The 18117-nt window shown below is 35.4% G+C and overlaps 2 protein-coding genes across 2 annotated transcripts in view; one reads left to right on the top strand and one right to left on the bottom strand.

Moving 5' to 3' along the window:
- The window catches only part of sh2d4a (SH2 domain containing 4A), a 15441-nt gene extending 13080 nt beyond the window's left edge, over positions 1-2361 (top strand). The window contains exon 9 of the mRNA XM_051120788.1: positions 1850-2361. Within this exon, the coding sequence (XP_050976745.1) occupies positions 1850-1945 (96 nt within the window). The 3' untranslated portion in view covers positions 1946-2361. The remainder of the gene's footprint in view (positions 1-1849) is intronic.
- slc38a9 (solute carrier family 38 member 9) lies at positions 2212-18117 on the bottom strand. Its single transcript, XM_051120787.1, has 15 exons — positions 17873-18117; positions 15778-15891; positions 14858-14987; positions 13548-13666; positions 13090-13153; positions 12915-13008; positions 12241-12411; positions 12072-12128; positions 9929-10126; positions 9699-9806; positions 9187-9293; positions 6272-6385; positions 6024-6172; positions 3909-3998; positions 2212-3582 (listed from the first exon to the last, which is right to left on the bottom strand). The coding sequence occupies exons 2-15, from the start codon at positions 15858-15860 to the stop codon at positions 3417-3419; spliced, it is 1650 nt and encodes a 549-aa protein (XP_050976744.1). The 5' UTR covers positions 15861-15891; positions 17873-18117; the 3' UTR covers positions 2212-3416.

Here is an 18117-nt window from a genome sequence, read left to right as displayed (position 1 = left end):
AATGTACTCACCCCCTTGTCATCCAAGATGTTTATGTCTTTCTTTCTTCAGTCGTAAAGAAATTATGTTTTTTTGAGGAAAACATTTCAGCATTTTTCTCCATATAATGGACTGATATGGTGCCCCGAGTTTGAACTTCCAAAATGCAGTTTAAATGCAGCTTCAAACGATCCCAAATACGGTTGTAAGAAGAAGAGCAAGTTAAGATGAGCATTTAATATTAAAAAGTATATAAATTGTACTATTTTTATGAAAATAGCCAATCGTTTCACTAGATAAGACCCTCCTTCTTCAGCTGGGATCACTTACAACTGCATTTGTGATCGTTTGAAGCCGCATTTAAACTGAATTTTGGAAGTTCAAACTCAGGGCACCAATGAAGTCCATTATATGGAGAAAAATCCTGAAATGTTTTCCTCAAAAAACAATTTCTTTACAACTGAAGAAAGAAAGACATGAACATCTTGGATGACAAGGGGGTGAGTACATTATCTGTACATTGTTGTTCTGGAAGTGGACTTCTCCTTTAAGTGTTACCTTTCTTTGTGTCCCACTGCAACAGTATGAAATGGCAACACATATCCTGTACATTTGTGCTCTCCTGATTTAATTTACACTCTATCCCATTAATAATTCACTGGAATGCATTAAGAATCTCTCATTTTCTTCCCAGAATCCTCCCATCTCTTCCCAGGTTTGTTTTCACACAGATGCTTTAAAATGTAATTGTTTTCCTTTTCACTTCTGATCCCTAGCAATGTTAACTGAAATGTTTGTTATGTAGGCAATTACAATATTTATTATCAGTCAAAATAACAGCAGTCACTTTGAAATATTATCACTTAATCGTCCAGTTAATGCAGACATACATTAGTACTACTGTAATAGTGCTTTGGAAATACTTTTTTGGGGGGGTTCTGGGGTTATTCACAGTCTGTTGTACTGCATTGTACCCAGTTTTTCTTTTTTTTTTTTTTTTTTTTTTGTTGTACTTCATTGTACCCAGTTTTTCTCTTTTTTTTTTAAATGCTTATTATTGTGTTTATTCAGTTACTTGAATTACTTAAGTTACTTTTAAAAGTAATGCATTACAATATTGTGTTACTTCCTAAAACAGTAACTAATTACGTTACTTAGTTACTTTTTATGGAAAGTAATGCGTTACATTACTTTTGCGTTACTTTTTAAATCTGGGCAGGACTTGTTTGTTTGTTTTTAATATAAAAAGTTCTATTTTTGGCAAATGTAAAAGCCTTTTCACATCAAAAGCCTCAGACTTTGAGAAAAGTCAAATTCACGTCTGTACAGTAGACCGCAGAAGAAAAATGTCAACTTTTTAGCAATGAAAACAAACGTTAGATTATCTTGAGTAATTTTTGCTTATTAGTATGGTTGAATTGGATCACTGAAGGTCAGCAGCAAAGACACTGGTTGGGATTAAATGCATAAAGGATATTTGTATTATAGTTTTTAATTATTTCAGGTTTGCGTCATATTCTGAGTTGAATTTCACGGTTTTTATTCATTTTGAGGAACACTGAGTTTCTCTGGGGACAGGAGAGCTTTTAATCAATAAATGGGGGGAAAAGTAACTGGTGTTACTTATCTGAAACAAGTAATTCAGATATTTTCTTGTCAATTAAAAAGTAATGCGTTACTTTACTAGTTACTTGGAAAAAGTAATAATATTACATAACTCGCATGTGGATTAGTGCAATTAAACCAGTCATCACACATTCAGTTGGTTTTGAGTTTGACTATAAGTGTGTTCATATGTGTGGTAATGACAACCCATGAGTCTGTCAATGAGTCTGAAATCACAGTTTAACCCTGTATTTTCTGGCACTAGGTGGAGCCGTTGAGCTCATCTGAAGTAGAGGAGTATCTGCGATGTGCATGTGGACAGAAAGCGGCCTCAGCGGATTATACAGAGCTCTTCAGCTGAACCAAACCAGCAGAAGAGTGGAGGAGAACCTGTGTCTTCACACAATCATCCACACTGGAAATACAGTAAAGTTAACAAAAACTGCCAATCAACATATCTGTGAAGACATGATCATAATTCTGTTTAAAGGCATCGTCCCATTTCATAAAAGTATTAAACTTATCTGAAAGTATGAAGCCAACATTTAACCACAACTTTCCATCCAAAAACATGTGACTGTTCCGTTGTGTAACAGAACAGATCAAACTCAAAGATGAAGCAAAAACTCAAAGTTTATTTTTATTTTAATCACAACATACGTTTAAAAACAGTTCTGGAACCATGTAGCTTTATTCATCTGACATTTTATAATAAAAATGTTCAGCTGTGATCTCTTGTTGACTAACATTTTCTTTAAAAAAAAAAAAAAAACAAAACATTCAGCACTTTTTAAAAAGAGTGGAAACCATTATGAAGGAAAACGCCCTCAGCTAACAAAACTACTGGATTTTTATAGGTTTTAACTGTGAGCTGGGTTCAATTTATACTTTAAAATGCATTTTTTCTAATACAGAGAGGTCACAATTTCATTTTAACTGTTTAAAAATACACAGCTGACATAAAAGTACATTTACAAACACCGAAAACTGACATACGTTTTGGAATCTCACAAAAGTGTGCAAATTAAAGCTTCCCTTATTGATGTGCACATATTTCATAAAGTGACAAGAACTTACACAGAACGCATCAGTACACTCAGATTCAGCTGGAGAATGACACTACTCTACGATATCAATACATCCCATCCGAAACATTTTTGCTTGTAACCAAATCTATAGACTTGTGTTTCCCTTTATGTATCCATTACATTTGAGTACATTTATACAACACTGTCAGAGTAAAAACTGGGTCTGAAAGACCTTCGAGTCGCATTTACGTCGCACACCGACTTCATCTGCATCCGCTTTCTTTAGCAAGGTCCTAATCTGAGAACTTGATTTTGCATGTGAATAGTTTAAAACACATTCTAGTAGTGATGTTACGCAGAATTCAGTGGCGTTCAGTACAGTTCTAGTAATTAAAAACAAAACTGCTCATTTCATGTAACAACCATCTTCACTCTGCATTTAACTAAATGTTTCAAATTCAGAGTGAAGAAGCAAATCTGATGTGAGATGATGATTAGCAATTCTGAAGAACTTTAAAAAACAATTAAATGATTGAATCCCTGCAGAAATAGCTTTACTGAAACTAACAATAGGTGTTAAAAGCAACATGATTAATGCATAGCTTTAATTAAACCCTTTTCAAATGTAAAAACTAAGATGCTTGGTGCCTTTTAAGAGAGTTTCTTGTAATGAAGTCCACTGGAACTTGATTAGTCGGTTTTGTAATTCCAGCCGTAGCACCTAAGGAACCGTTCCCTACACACAGAGTTCCTCTTTCATCAGGTAAACGCAGACTATGAGCGGTTCATTTAAGGCACAGCGTGTTACATGAAGAACTGGCCGAACAGATTGGCCACCCCGAGCAGGATGAGGAAGCCGTGGAAGAGAGCGGAGGGCCAGCGTAACTCACCTCTGCGATTCAGTGAGATCATGTGGATCAGAGAGGGAAGCACAAACACCAGAGCCAAACCACATATGGCCCCCGAATACCTGAAAGGAAACCAATGTTTACAAGGTCTGCAACATCAAGTCACCTTCATTTCAATAGTGCTTCATACAATACAGATTGTGTCAAAGCACCACAGAGATAAACAGGAAACAGAATCAATTCTGGAGACGCAACTGACAGTTTGGATTTTGCTGTAAAAGACAATATTGTCATTATTTAGCGCAAAGCTGCCCTGAAGTCTGACAGAGAGAGGATTCAATGTGAATCCTTCACACACAGGCTCCGCCCAGTTTAAGAGATGACGACACTAAGTTCCCGTTTTAATAAGGAAGTAGGAAACAACCCTGAAATATTACACGGCTCTTACCTGATGATGGAACCGATGTTAGGGTAAAACCTGGCCATTACGACTCCAGCTCCCACAAGGAAGATGTTCAGAATAAACACCTGAAGGAAACTAGGAATGGAAAAACAAGGTACAATAATGACAACACATTCTACACAAACAAACCTCAGAGATCATTCTCGTGTCTTGCACTGTAAATATACAGTGCAAGACAATGTTGTGCTCATACTATACAGGCACTTTTTCAACTCTAAAGTATTCAATCTGAGAAATTAGTTATTTATTTATTTTTTTATTTTATTTACTTTTCACTGGAAGAGAAGCACTTGTAAAGTTATTGCCGACAATATGTGCTATCTGTGAATATCTGTGGTAGGGATGGGTGTGTTGATCCTGAAGTTTTGATATATCGATACTGATGCAAGTATCAATATTAAAAAAAAAATAATAATAAAATATCGGTCAGTATAAAAAGGTTCAATTTTATGTGTACAACAGCCTGTCACTGGCAGCCCCTTATGAAACCAAGTATTTTCAACTATAGGTTTTGTAGTTACCACTACAGTAAACACATTTATATATAATAACCATGTGTAAAAAATAATAATAATAATAATAATAATAATAATAATAATAATAATAATTTTAAATATGCAATTAAGGCATATTTAATGCAGACCTACATTAGACCTACATTATACTGTACAAAAGCAATACAAGACATATTTCTGTTACATGTTAAACTGTACTTTTTTTTTGATTGGTTGCCGTTTAGTTTCTGTTTGTATACAGTAGTCAACATTTAAAGTGGATTGAAAAAGTTCAACAAAGTTATCCCAAGACAAAAACAGGTATTGTTTTTGTTTTAGAACAACTTTGATGAAAGGTTTTGATCCACTTCAAATGTTGACTACTGTACAGTATGAAGTGATGCTAGTTTTCTCAAATGAATCGGTAAAATTCACATGAAGTGGCTCCCACAGCAAGATTAAGTTTATATATTCATGTTGTCATATATTGAGACAAAAACAAAACAAAATAAGTGGTATCGCCCATCCCTAATCTGTGAAAGGGTTATGGACAAAGAAGTAGTCTACAGTGAAAATGTGTGAATGTGCTTCGTAATTAAAAAAAAAAAAAAAAAAAAAACCCTTTTAATAACACTGTTTGACAAACGTAAGTGGTTTGAAGAATTAACACACTCAATGTAAAGAGAAGGTGTGTCAGACTGATTCATAAACAAGGCTTTGAAATTTAAAATGCCACATAATGTTATGAAAAACTATTAAACACTACCTTTTGAAAAGAAAAGGTCACTTAGTCTTAAACTAATAATTACATTTTTCTCTTGTTCCATAATGTGCAGCGCACATCTCAAAAATGTGTTTTAGTGTTTCATTCTTTAAAGGACAAAAACGGGTGTGGTAATTGTTTTAAATGTTACATTATCTCAGTGATCTGTTAAAAATGTGCTTTACTATTCAAAAGTGGGCCTGTTGACATTCTAACCTTTTTCATTTAGAGGAACCATCATTTAAAACAAACAGTCAGTCATTACAGCCAAGGAGATGAATTCAGTTTCAGTGGATGTGTCATATAAAGCTCAGAGAAGCAAAACACAATCATTTCACAAAACAGTTAATTAAACTGATTTGCTCTTTTGAAGCAATTGAAACTTGCTGAGGACATCTACTGGTTAAAGCTACGTAAATGCAGCAAGAACTCAGCAAAAATGTGTCTGAAGACACGTTCTGCAAACAGTTGGAAGTGCAACTACAAAGTGTATTCTAGAATCAGTAAATACCATTAAATAACTTTTTTTTAACTAACACTGTTTGTAACACTTACATTTAGAACTTCCATTCAAATAAAAAAACTGATTTGAGATCCGTTACAAACATACTTTTAATACTGGTTTAAGCTTTTAATTGAGATAAAAAAAAAATCCCTTAACATTAAACTGCTGACAGCTCAAAATGTTTCAGAGCAATATGATGTAACTAAGACTTGTTCGCTAAAAATCACATGACTTGGTAACAAAGCACTGATTGAAAACAAAAGATCTGCCAGTGTTTCAAATGCGCCCATCACCAGCTACACTGTCATTACTCATTATTATACACAATTATTACTCACCCTGGGTAATGGTTGCCAAAGATCTGCCCCATCAGCTGCACACGCACTAGGTACCCAAGCAGAGGATACACTGTGGTCATCTGGAACAGAAGGCAAGTCCTCGCTACAAAAACCAGGACATCACTGCTGGGAAAGTTATCCAGAAAGTTCTGTAATAGAGGACGAGTCAATATTAATGAATGCACCCCAAACAGATTATTTTGAATAAAATATATGAGGTTACAGTTGCAGGGAATGCTCTGTCTTACTGGTTCAATGCATTCTTTGGTCAGTGGCGGGGATGGGAAAGCAGCAAAGATCAGCACACCCACATAGAGGTACGTTAACCCCACCAGCAGGTACGCCAATGACAGATCCCGCACCTGCGAGCACAACATCGATTCACAATCACTGATGTACTACAGCTAACACACCACACTAATGGTTGAGGCTTGCACATACAGTATAATAAACAACAGCTATTTTAAATTGTGTTCATATTTCACAGTATTTCCATGTTAAAGGAGAAGTTCACTTCTTCACAATTTACAGATAACATACTCACCCCTTTGTCATCCAAGATGTTCATGTCTTTCTTTCTTCAGTCGTAAAGAAATTATGCTTTTTGAAGAAAATATTTCAGCATTTTTCTCCATATAATGGACTGATATGGTGCTCCAAGTTTGAACTTCCAAAATTCAGTTTAAATGCAGCTTCAAACGATCACAAATGTGGTTGTAAACGATCCCAGCCGAGAAAGAAGGGTCTTATCTAGCGAAACGATCGGTTATTTTCATTTAAAAAAAAAAAAAATACAAATTTAAATACTTTTTAATGTCAAACGCTCGTCTTGTCTTACTCTCCCTGAACTTGTTTTACCCTGTTTTACCTTTTTTGTTAAAGGGGTCATCGGATGCCCATTTTCCACAAGCTGATATGATTCTTTAGGGTCTTAATGAAAAGTCTATTATATACTTTGGTTAAAAATTCTCAGTGGTAGTGTAAAACAACACCCTTTTTACTTCGTCAAAATGAGCTCTGCAAAAAATCATCTCATTCTGAGGGATTGTTCCTTTAAATGTTAATGAGCTCTGCTCGCCCCGCCCCTCTCTTCTCTCTGTGGAGTGACAAGCCTGTTTACTTTAGCCGCATTTAGCAGCTAAACTTGCTAACTACCACGTTATTAGGAAAAGCGATCGCAAAGATTCATAAAAAACCCTTATACTCACTTCTGCTGTAAGTGAAGCTGGATCACGAATGATTCACGTGAACATAGATGCATTTATGTAGATCGGGAGGTGCATTCCCTTCACATTCCCTTCAACTGAAAATGTAATCCACTGCAGTAAATGACGACCACTATGTTCATTATTACATCCAGCAACACAACACCTCAATCGCTCAGTCTGAGATATTCTTGTCTAACTTACATCCCTGCTCCGCCATCGAAACAATGGAGGTCGGACTGTTACAGCTGATCTGAGGCAAGACGCTCATGTCAGTCAACTATGGTGGGAGTGTCCTCTGTTGATGCAACGCCACAACGAAAGGCATCTGAGAACGGCTCGATTTGAAAAAGGGAATATTATTTTTAGATTAATTAAAAACCACTGCATGGATTTTTATCATTATAGGGGAGATTTGTACATACACTGACAACACATATTAATGTTCAAACAACATGTAAAAGTGAACTTAGCATCTGATTACACCTTTAAGGGTGTTTGATCTTCTTTGCATGTTCACTTTGAAAGACTGTGTCGGTACTTCTGCAGCGATGTAGGATGATTTTGAAATGATTTTTGAAGTTGAGGGAGAAAATACCATTGAGTTTTTTGACATACCCCAACTGTCTTGAGTCAGAATACACAGAGTTCAGGGAGAGCAAGACAAGATGAGCGTTTGAGATTAAAAAGTATTTAATTATTTTTTCTTTCTTAGCTGGGATCGTTTGAAGCTGCATTTAAACTGTATTTTGGAAGTTCAAACTTGGGGCACCATATCAGTCAATTATACGGAGAAAATTCCTGATATGTTTTCCTCAAAAAACAATTTCTTTACAACTGAAGACAGAAAGACATGAACATCTTGGATGACAAGGGGGTGAGTAAATTATCTGTAAATTGTTGTTCTGGAAGTAGACTCCTTTAATTGTATTTTTGATCAGCCTGAATGTATGAAAGTCAGTTTCCGACACTGAATAAAAAATAAAAAAGGTAATTGCGACTTTTTAACTCACAATTCTGACTTTACATCCTGCAATTCTGACTTTTTCTCAGAACTGTCAGATATAAATGCACAATTCCGAGTTATAAAGTCAGAAATGCTAGATATAAAGTCAGAATTGTGGGATATAAACTCACAATTCTGACTTTTTTTCTTGCAATTGTGAGTTTGTATCCTGCAATTCTGACAGATTTTTTTTTTTTTTCCCACAGAATTGTGAGATACAAACTCACAATTGCGAGTTATAAAGTCCAGTTCTGAGGAGGAAATAAAAAAAGACTGATATGTTCACAGGATTGTGACTTTATATCTCGGAACTCTGACTTTATAACTTGTAATTGTGACTTTATTTATAGATATAGATATAAACTCACAATTCTGACTTGTGAGATAAGTGGAATAACCTTTTTTGAAATGTTTTATTCAATGGCGGAAACGGGCTTCCATATCAATGAGATCCTTCTTTCAAAAACATTTTTTTTTCTTTAAATTTGAAACTCGACCACCAGAGTGTTCTTAAAAGGTTTTGTAAGAATTCACCTAATATAAAGCTTACAAAGTAAATATTTCTGTCTTCATATCCTCATGTTGCTACAACAAACAATTCTTATGCTTTCTCAGTGACCAGACATTGGGCAATAGAGACCTACAGCCAAACTGCATGCACAAAAACATTACATAGACAGAAAAACTGACATAGTTTGGCTGACTGTCAGGATTCTTCTGATCTTCCTGAGAACTCGCTCCTGACCACAATGACTCATTTCCATTTTCCCTTTACAAAGTAAAGCATGTCGTCTTTTTTTTGCAGCACTAGCCGTTTTTATTTCTGCAGGAAAAACTTTTCTGCACCCACTGCACAAATACAAAAGTATGGAATATAGAATTAATCCTACAAGGGCAGAAAATATGTTTTGAGTTAGTAACACATTGATGTGGACAGGCTGAGAACACTCACATTGTTTTCTTGATGTCTGTTGTTCTTCATAAGTGTGATGATGCAGTTGTGAATGAAAAATGCTAATGTGAGAACCCCACTCAGCTGAACAAACAGGGATCTGAACTCTAAATGAATCAGAGAAAGACAACCACACATTACACAGAGCACTCTCTTTAACATGACTCATGTCAGAGGTTTGACTGCCTCGACACATCATGGAAAGAGAAAAGACTCACTAAACTTCGGTCTGCAAAATACCTGATTCTGCATTGGTATTGGCCATTTAACCATGATTTAAAGGTCATTAAATTTATCCCGTCAATCACTGGATGAATTACAAAAAATTCAGCTGCAAATGGGGTGAAATTTGAAATGGGTTTTTGAATCTTTTACATTAAGACATGTCATGTGTTCAAGTCATGTGAAAAGAAATCAATAAAATAAATAAATAAATAAAAAAATTAAAATTTATATGGTGATTTCAAGACATTGCATGATTAAAAAAAAAAATTAAAAAAAGATTCCTTTACCTGGAACGAAAAATGTTGATGAATCAAACCAGTGGAACTCCAGGTGAAAGCCCAGTCGAATGGCTTTATACGTGACCAAAAAGATTAGATAGACAACTGACAAGGTGCCTGTGAAAACCAAAGTAAGCCTCACATACAGCAGGACCATGGTAGATGACACAGCTGATCAAAGCACAAGGTGTTGTTCATCCAAAACATTACCACTCTAGCTGGGAAAATAAAGGCCATACCTAGGAAGGTGAACCTGGCGAAGAAGGAAGCCGAGCGGAAATTGAGCAGCGGCAGCAGCAGAACAATAAGGTAAAATGGGATGGTGTTGGTTTTACTCCACCAGCGATCAAACATTTGTTCTGTGCTGTTGTCACTCGCATAGTATTGGAGAGTGAGACCGTTTCCGTCTGGATTCACATTTGGATATGGGCATATCACTAGTGACAGAGACCAGAGAAACACTTGTTATCATATTGAATTGATTTGAACTGAAATAAAATAAACACTTTGTCTAGTCATGAAATGCACATGAAATGCAACTTCAGTAGCTAAATGAGCATGTCTAAAAAAAAAAAAAAAAAATCTTGATTCCAATACTGGATTAGTATTATAAACTAATATTTTAGGCAAATCATTTTTAGGCAATAATCAATATATCATCTTATCACGCAATGTATGTCCATAACGCAATATATTGCCCATTATTTACTGAAAAATTAATGTCACTATGTTTTTTGCATTCCACTTGTATCTGTGGCTTTTGCAGCTTCTCGTGCATAACGTGGTGTAGTCATGAGGTGCTAGTTCAAATTAAACAAAAAAAAAAACAAACAAAAAAAAAAAAAAAAAAAAAAAAAGACATTAATCTGCAGATATGGCCTTGTTTAGGGATCTGTGCCTTTGTGCATACAATCATGTGACTGCTAAGTAGAGATTGTGTTTTTCAGCAATAGCGTGCACCCTTAATTTACAGAGAAAAGAAAATCAGGGAAAAATCTGTAAATGGAAAAAAAAAAAAAATCCATACAATTTCTTTTTGCATGTTTCTTTTTTCTACTTATTACTTTGCACTTTTGGTTAGAAAATGTTTATTTACCATTTATTTATGTTTTTTTAAGGTATAAAATATTTTGAAACTTAATTTCCATGACCTAAATATTTTTAAGAATGAAAGGTTTGTTGTCATTTGGAAGTGTGTAGGCCTTCTTGCATTATTATGCTGTTATATTATGATTATATATTCAGTGGCATAAAATGGCTTAATCGCAATTATTTCTGGGGCAATATATCGCACAACAAAAAGTTGTTATCATGACAGGCCTACAAGTATATATTTTAACTAAATTTAACAAATGTTTAGCAGCAGCTATTTAAACTAAGCAAAAATAGCGATAGAGGCTATTTACATTAGTGAAAATGGCATATTTTAAAGTGAAAATATTTACTTAGTGATATGCTATTTACACTAAGGGTAAATAGCTATAGATTGTATTATGTTAAAACAACAGGATCTTCTGCTATTTATACTAATTTCAAATAACGGCAAATATCTGCACCTCAGTACTGTAGTACATTATAAAACATTATGCAATAAGCAATAATAACATATTGAGTTTAAATTATAATTTGAATTCAAATTATCAAATAAATGCCACCTTATTGGGACAATAAAGCTCTCCCTACACCTACCCTAACCATACCCGATACTTCATTTTCAACTTTTCTGTTATTTTCTTCATTTTTATTGAAAATGAATGCCTTTCCGATGTGATATGAGATTTGAGAGGTTAGGCAAAAGGCAGATTGAACTTAAGCTGCGTCAAAAATGACTACAGCATGTGCTTCACCATCTACGCTACTGGAGCTGATGGTTAGCCCAATCACACGTTGGTGGGCGGAGCTGGTGCAAACAGCCTCTGCCAACAAGACAGGCTATTTGCACGATGTGTATATTGACACTCCATTTTTATTTTAGGTTTAATTTCAACAAACAGAAGCATTACCAAAATGCCATTATTCGCTATTTGTGATCTCTTCATGGACAGATTTGTAAAAAGTGTCACAGAAAAATGGTTTGGAATATCAAAAACCCAGGGATTATTTTCTGAAAATCATATGGGGCAATGACCACTAGATGTCTCAAAATTGTTTATGTATCCTGAGTAAACCTACCCAGTATTACAGTTTCATTCAAACAAAACGTAGCATTTTGTGAATAAATCATTGATCCATAAACCATTGATCCTTGGGTATCATTGGACTCTTAATGGCTCAAGGAATCCAAAGAGACCAGGCTTATGACATCAGATCAATTAGAGTTGTTATTAATATTAATATTAACATTAATATTAATATTAATAATGGATCACTGTGACTACTCACCTCTATCTGTTCCATTTGTGCCAAACGCTTCTGACGTGCTGACATTGTGAACATAGTCTGTGAATCAGAAATACAAAAGCAGTTTTACAGATCTTCAGAAATCATCAACAGTCCATCAGTTAATGAACAGCAGAATAAATGAGTCATGGCGGGTAAAACAGTCACTTACTGTAAATGAATTTTCCCGTATTGAACAGGAAGTTGGACATGAGGACCCAGTAGACCACCATCGCGCCAATCAGTGACACCAGTGAGAAGACGAGACTCGACCATTTTCCAAAACCCCCAAAGTAATATTTACACACATCAGGAAACTCCCAGTCTGAGGTGTCTACATACGCTGCAAAGACAGAGCTGCGTAATTACACGGGATTCATGTTGAACATCTGCTGCACTGGTCCAATAGAGGAAATATCATAGAACACAGTTACAGAAGTCAACATCTCATTATTTTTCTTCATGGAGGAAAAATATTTTTAGCAATAATTTGGGAACATATGAAGACAGATCTAGCAGGAACTAGATAGGAACTGTTCTACTCTGGATCTGAACCCTTGCGTATCAAACAAACTTTATAGCCCTGAATTATCCTGTCCATCACATAAAAAAAAAGTACCAGATCTGTCATTGGGGTCTCCTTAAAAAAAAAAGGTGCAAAATGCCCATCTTTGCACATTAAACTGAGAATGGTTTATACATCTTATCAAGCTCATATTGGATGTTTTGTGTCAAAATGCTACAATGAGTCACTGTATCTGTTATAACTTGAGCCTCGTTTATTGGAGCTGTAAACAAAGTGAAGAAATGTCTGTTTATTTGAGAGCAGTCATGTGTTTGGCTTACGTATGGACTTTGTGGACTTTAATACTCTGTAGCAGCAGTAGAGCGTCAGCAGACCCATAAGAATAATAATGATGATGCCCAGAGTGAAACCAGCCTAGAAACAGGACAAAAAAATATTTATCTTCATAACAGCTTGCAGAGAGGAAAGGAAATACATGAAAAAACTTAAACTTACCTGCTTTATTCCCCATGGCATACTTAATATAGATGTTCCCATCATGGTGTTCCATATGGCGAAGCTGCACACACACAATCATTTAAATCAAAAGGAGTTTCAATAATTGCTTGTACATTTGTGGAAATATCACCACGTGAATCTGCTCTGCTTGTCTTAACTCTCCTAAAATGAACTGCAATAATAATACTCTCTTTTCAACGTTTGCTATCTGACAGGTTCCCTCAGATGCTAAAACTGACCCGTTTCAGAATAACTCCATTTAAAGGCCATGCTTATTTTAAAATGCAAGTATTGTTCAGTTTTCTGATTAGTCGCCTGTTGCCTTGACATTTTAGCTTTGTTTTTACACTGTATAGCTCTAGCACTGTAATTCACAGTTAAACTTGCCCTGTGACAGTGTTTCAAAACTGAGTGCAAAAGCAATGCATTAGGAGTCTTTTTGAGGGTGGTCTTACATTGTGACAATGCTGGGGTTTTTGGCAGCACTGTCGCCCCCCTGCACTTTGAACGCTGTTCCCAGTGGACTGTAGATATAGATGTCCTCAAGAGAAGGAATCACATGGTCTGGCGGTACCTGATGAAGATAAGGTGCATAAACAAATGCATTACATCAAAGTGCCTTTTATATTCTACAGGACGAGACTGTAACCAAACAAATGATGCACTGTCCTGAAATTCTGGTGGAAAGCAGAATTTGTGGTTAAAGACTGTGTTAATCTGTATTTAGAAATGCATCCTCCACAAACCAAACTAGGCAAAACGAAAAAGGAAATTAAAGCCACGGGCTAATTCAATTATACACAGACACAAAACAACAGACTGCTCACAAACATCTATGAAATAAGGCAGCATAAAGAGGTTTCACCCACATACCGCCCTCAAAGATGATGATCTCACAATCATGAAATTTTGGCTTGAGACAAACCGGCATATAAATATGTACACTTGATTAAGTCACAGTGTAAGCTTATGGATTAAAAAAATAATTATAATAAAAAAATCTTTCGTTTGCTCACTCTCATGTCATTCCAAACCTGTTGTTTTACAGAAAAAAGACAGTTCTACAAGTTTTGAAAGACATGAGTGTGAGTAAATGATGATTAAATCTAAAAAATCTAAATCATTAATTTTGATGTGTCATTTTAAGGTGGTCCCACTAAACCCCAAAACCTTAAATTTACACGAAGGAAGCACATTGAGTTGGTGTGCGCATTTGACAAAAGTCTTTTTAATATATTTTCAATTTCTAAAGGTGCAGCCACGTTTACAGTTGATCTGCTAATTTTTTTAGACCAGCGTTGCCAAGTCTTTTTTGGGAATTGGGCTACCTTAAAACTTGACTGTTTGTCATGTCTGTGGGTTAAAGCGACCTCAATAACGCTAATGTGATCGCACCTTAACATCTGTACAATTAGTATTACTGTATTTCTCTATACATCTATATCATATAATGGACAAAAAAAAATTTACCATTGTGCAAATGCTAAAAAAAAAAAAAATAATAATAATTAAAAAAAAATTAATAATTAAAAAGTGAGACTAAGCATTCTCAAATACTGGAATAAATCAAATGTGCATTTTATGCCATTAATATACTGACTTAAAATTCCCTTAATTTCCTGGAAATGTGTGATTCAAAGTGCATGATGACTGTAGTTATCACAAATAATCACAACAGGCCTAATAAACAACCTGTAGATATTTTGAAGCAGATTTGAAACATTTAGTGGTATTTGCAGTGAAATGTAATAGAGAGCAGGCACACCAGCAGTCGGTCTGAAGAGGCTGTCAGACGGCCGTAGTAATGAACTCTGCTGCTCAGCACCGCTGCTTCAGCGGACACCCTCTCCGGAACTTCATCCCCCACTATGTTTCTGGGCTCCACATGGAACGGCCTGAAAGACAAAGCAAACAGGACCCCGAGGTGGTTCATAAACATCTCAGAATGAGAAAGATGATCTAGGACATGTTCATCACAAGATGTTTGGCACATTAGCACAAAACTACCAAAAACTGTTACTGTATACTTTAGTGCAGTGGTGCTCCAATCCCAATCAAACACACCTGAACCAGCTAATCAAGATTTTCAGGAACACTTGATACAGGTAAGCTGTCTGGACATGAAGCTAAATCTCCAGAAACAGGACTGTCCACCCCTGCATTAGTGTGCTTTGTAATATTGTGCACATGGAGGTGATGTGATCCAAATCATGCTTCTAAACAGCACTAGGAAGGTTTTAGTTTTAAAGCACGCTGCACATAGTGCTACATCTTAGACTGTATTTGTGAAATACCAGACTGAGTTCATTCAATCTGGCTAGTGATGCCAATTAGTCCTGGAAGGAAACCAGTGACTAAGTTAACAAAAACAAACTTTTCTGAGTTAATGCTAGGGGGGAATGCCTTTACCATCAGTTAGAGCTGATGTCTGGGCTCAGACATGTAGAAACACAGTCTCAGGTCATGTGATGAGGTGGGTTGAAAAAAATGTTGGTTATGCTGCACTCTTTATATGAGATGTATTTGTTGAGTACACTGAATCAATTTATGTTTTGCCCCAAAAAAATGCATAGCTAAAATGTTCTATTCTATGTGCCATTACAATTCCTGGCTATGTCTGAAATTGCACCCAAAATATTAGTAGTAAGACATTAAAGTAAAGACAGCAGAACAACAGTACTGTACCTTCTTTGCTTGGGGTCCAATGAATCCGTGTAATACTCCCCAGCTCGCACTGATCCTAGTAAAGGTCTACTGTCCTCATCCATGATGTTTGTGCTTTGTTTACAACGACATCACCTGTAAAGATGGACAAACACAGACAAATACCAAGGATGATATCCTTATCAATATCAACAGGATGGAGGATAAAAACCTGCAGACAAATTTTCTGTGTAAAATATACATTTGTACCGATACTTTAAACGCTGCACATACAAATAACATGACACGATGAGACATTTCACACACAGACTCTAAAACGTCACTTCACATTGGAGAACACAAAACAACAGCACAGAGATTCCTGTCCGGTGAGCACTGAGGAAATGTCCGGCTGGACACTTGCACTCGAGCTAAAAACAACTCCTGCCATCAGCATTTGTGTGTATTATTGATAGTGGAAGATAAATTAACACACACACACACACATGTATGTGTGTGTGTGTGTGCATGTATATGTATGTATATATATATATATATATATATATATATATATATATATATATATATATGACCCTGGACCACAAAACCAGTCTTAAGTAGCATGGGTATATTTGTAGCAATAGCCAAAAATACACTGTATCAAAGTTACCAATTTTTTTTTTATGCCAAAAATTATTAGGATATTAATCAAAGATCATGTTCCATGAAGATATTTTGTAAATTTACCTACTGTTAAATATATCAAAACTTAATTTTTGATTATTAATATGCACTGCTAAGAACTTCATTTGGACAACTTTAAATTTTCTCAGTATTTAGATTTTTTTTTCGACCCTCAGATTTCAGATTTTCAAATAGTCCAAATATTGTCTATATTTATTCATCTTTCAGATAATGTATAAGTCTCAATTTCAGAAAATTGTCTCTTATGACTGTTTTTGTGGTCTTAAGTCGCTGGGGTATATTTGTACATTGTATGGGTCAAAATTATTGATTTTTCTTTTATGCCAAAAATCATTAGGATATTAAGTAAAGATCATGTTCCATTAATATATTTTGTACAATTCCTACTGTAAATATCTCAAAACTTAATTTTTGATTAGTAATATGCATTGTTAAGAACTTCATTTGGACAACTTTAAAGGTGATTTTCTCAATATTTAGATTTTTTTGCACCCTCAGATTCCAGATATTCAAATAGTTGTATCCAAATATCGTTCTGTCCTAACAAACCACACATCAATGGAAGGCTTATTCATTCAGCTTTTAGATGATGTATAAATCTAAATTTCGAAAATTTTACCCTTATGACTTTGTGGTCCAGGGTCACATATATAAACACAAGTGTGTATGTCAAATAATACTGATATCAACTGAATAAATATTACATGCATTCCGTAAAATGAGCAAATCAAGTTCATTATTATAATTACAATAAACATTATCTACATTTTCAGCAAGCAGAAGCAAAGCCATTCAGAAAAAGAAAATCTAATCAGCACTGATTAATCCTGATTACGAGAAAAAGAGTTAACAATGTAAGTAGATTACCTTTCCTGTTGTTTGGATTCTTTAACAAACGCGTTTTGTGAACAGAGCATTAATATTCATATTTTTACTTCTGCATGCATAAGCAATTCACTGTTTGAAATGACTAGATAAGCTGAAGTTCATCTGTGCTGTGTGTGAAGTCATATGACATCAGGTGTCACTATATGAGCCCTGCTGTCGCTATGGAAAACACACCTTTATATCCAATGTGTCAATAATATCATTTCTGTTCTCATGTCTTCCGAAAGGAAACTTGAAGGAAATCCGCAGTTGACATGTGATGACATATACACAGGGGAAATCATAGTAAGGCTGTAAATGTGTGTAGGCATCTAATTAAGCCATGCTAAAGTATCCATTCAGACTATAACGAAAGAACCAGAACACCTACTTCACGCGACCATTACTAAATACACTAAATCAACTCAAAAGCCCTTACATCAGCCTAATATGGGTCATAAACAAAAGCGTAGAGTTTGTACATCTATATGGTTGTACAGGTACACAGGGAGATTTAGCATTTAGATAAAAGCTCATAAACAGGAAGTCTGAATAATAAACTTACCAAACCAGACGAAAGCCGACAATCTGCTGAGACAAACAAATGTTTTGAAAAGGAAACTCCGGTGTTTAAATGGGCACATGCTTTTTAAATGTCACATGGGATTAGTAGTGCGGATTTCACAGCTACACAACGCGCGAGGAACGAGAGGTAGAATTCAAACAACTACACTACCCATAATTCCAGAGCGGGCGAAGCAACGCAAGCTTTTCTGGGAACTGACCATTATGACCAAATGTGTTATGTTA

The sequence above is a fragment of the Labeo rohita genome, chromosome 10 (assembly GCF_022985175.1).
Source record: "Labeo rohita strain BAU-BD-2019 chromosome 10, IGBB_LRoh.1.0, whole genome shotgun sequence".
Taxonomy (NCBI): Eukaryota; Metazoa; Chordata; class Actinopteri; order Cypriniformes; family Cyprinidae; genus Labeo; species Labeo rohita.
Note: the sequence above shows the minus strand (reverse complement) of the source record. Positions and strands in the feature narration are given on the sequence as shown.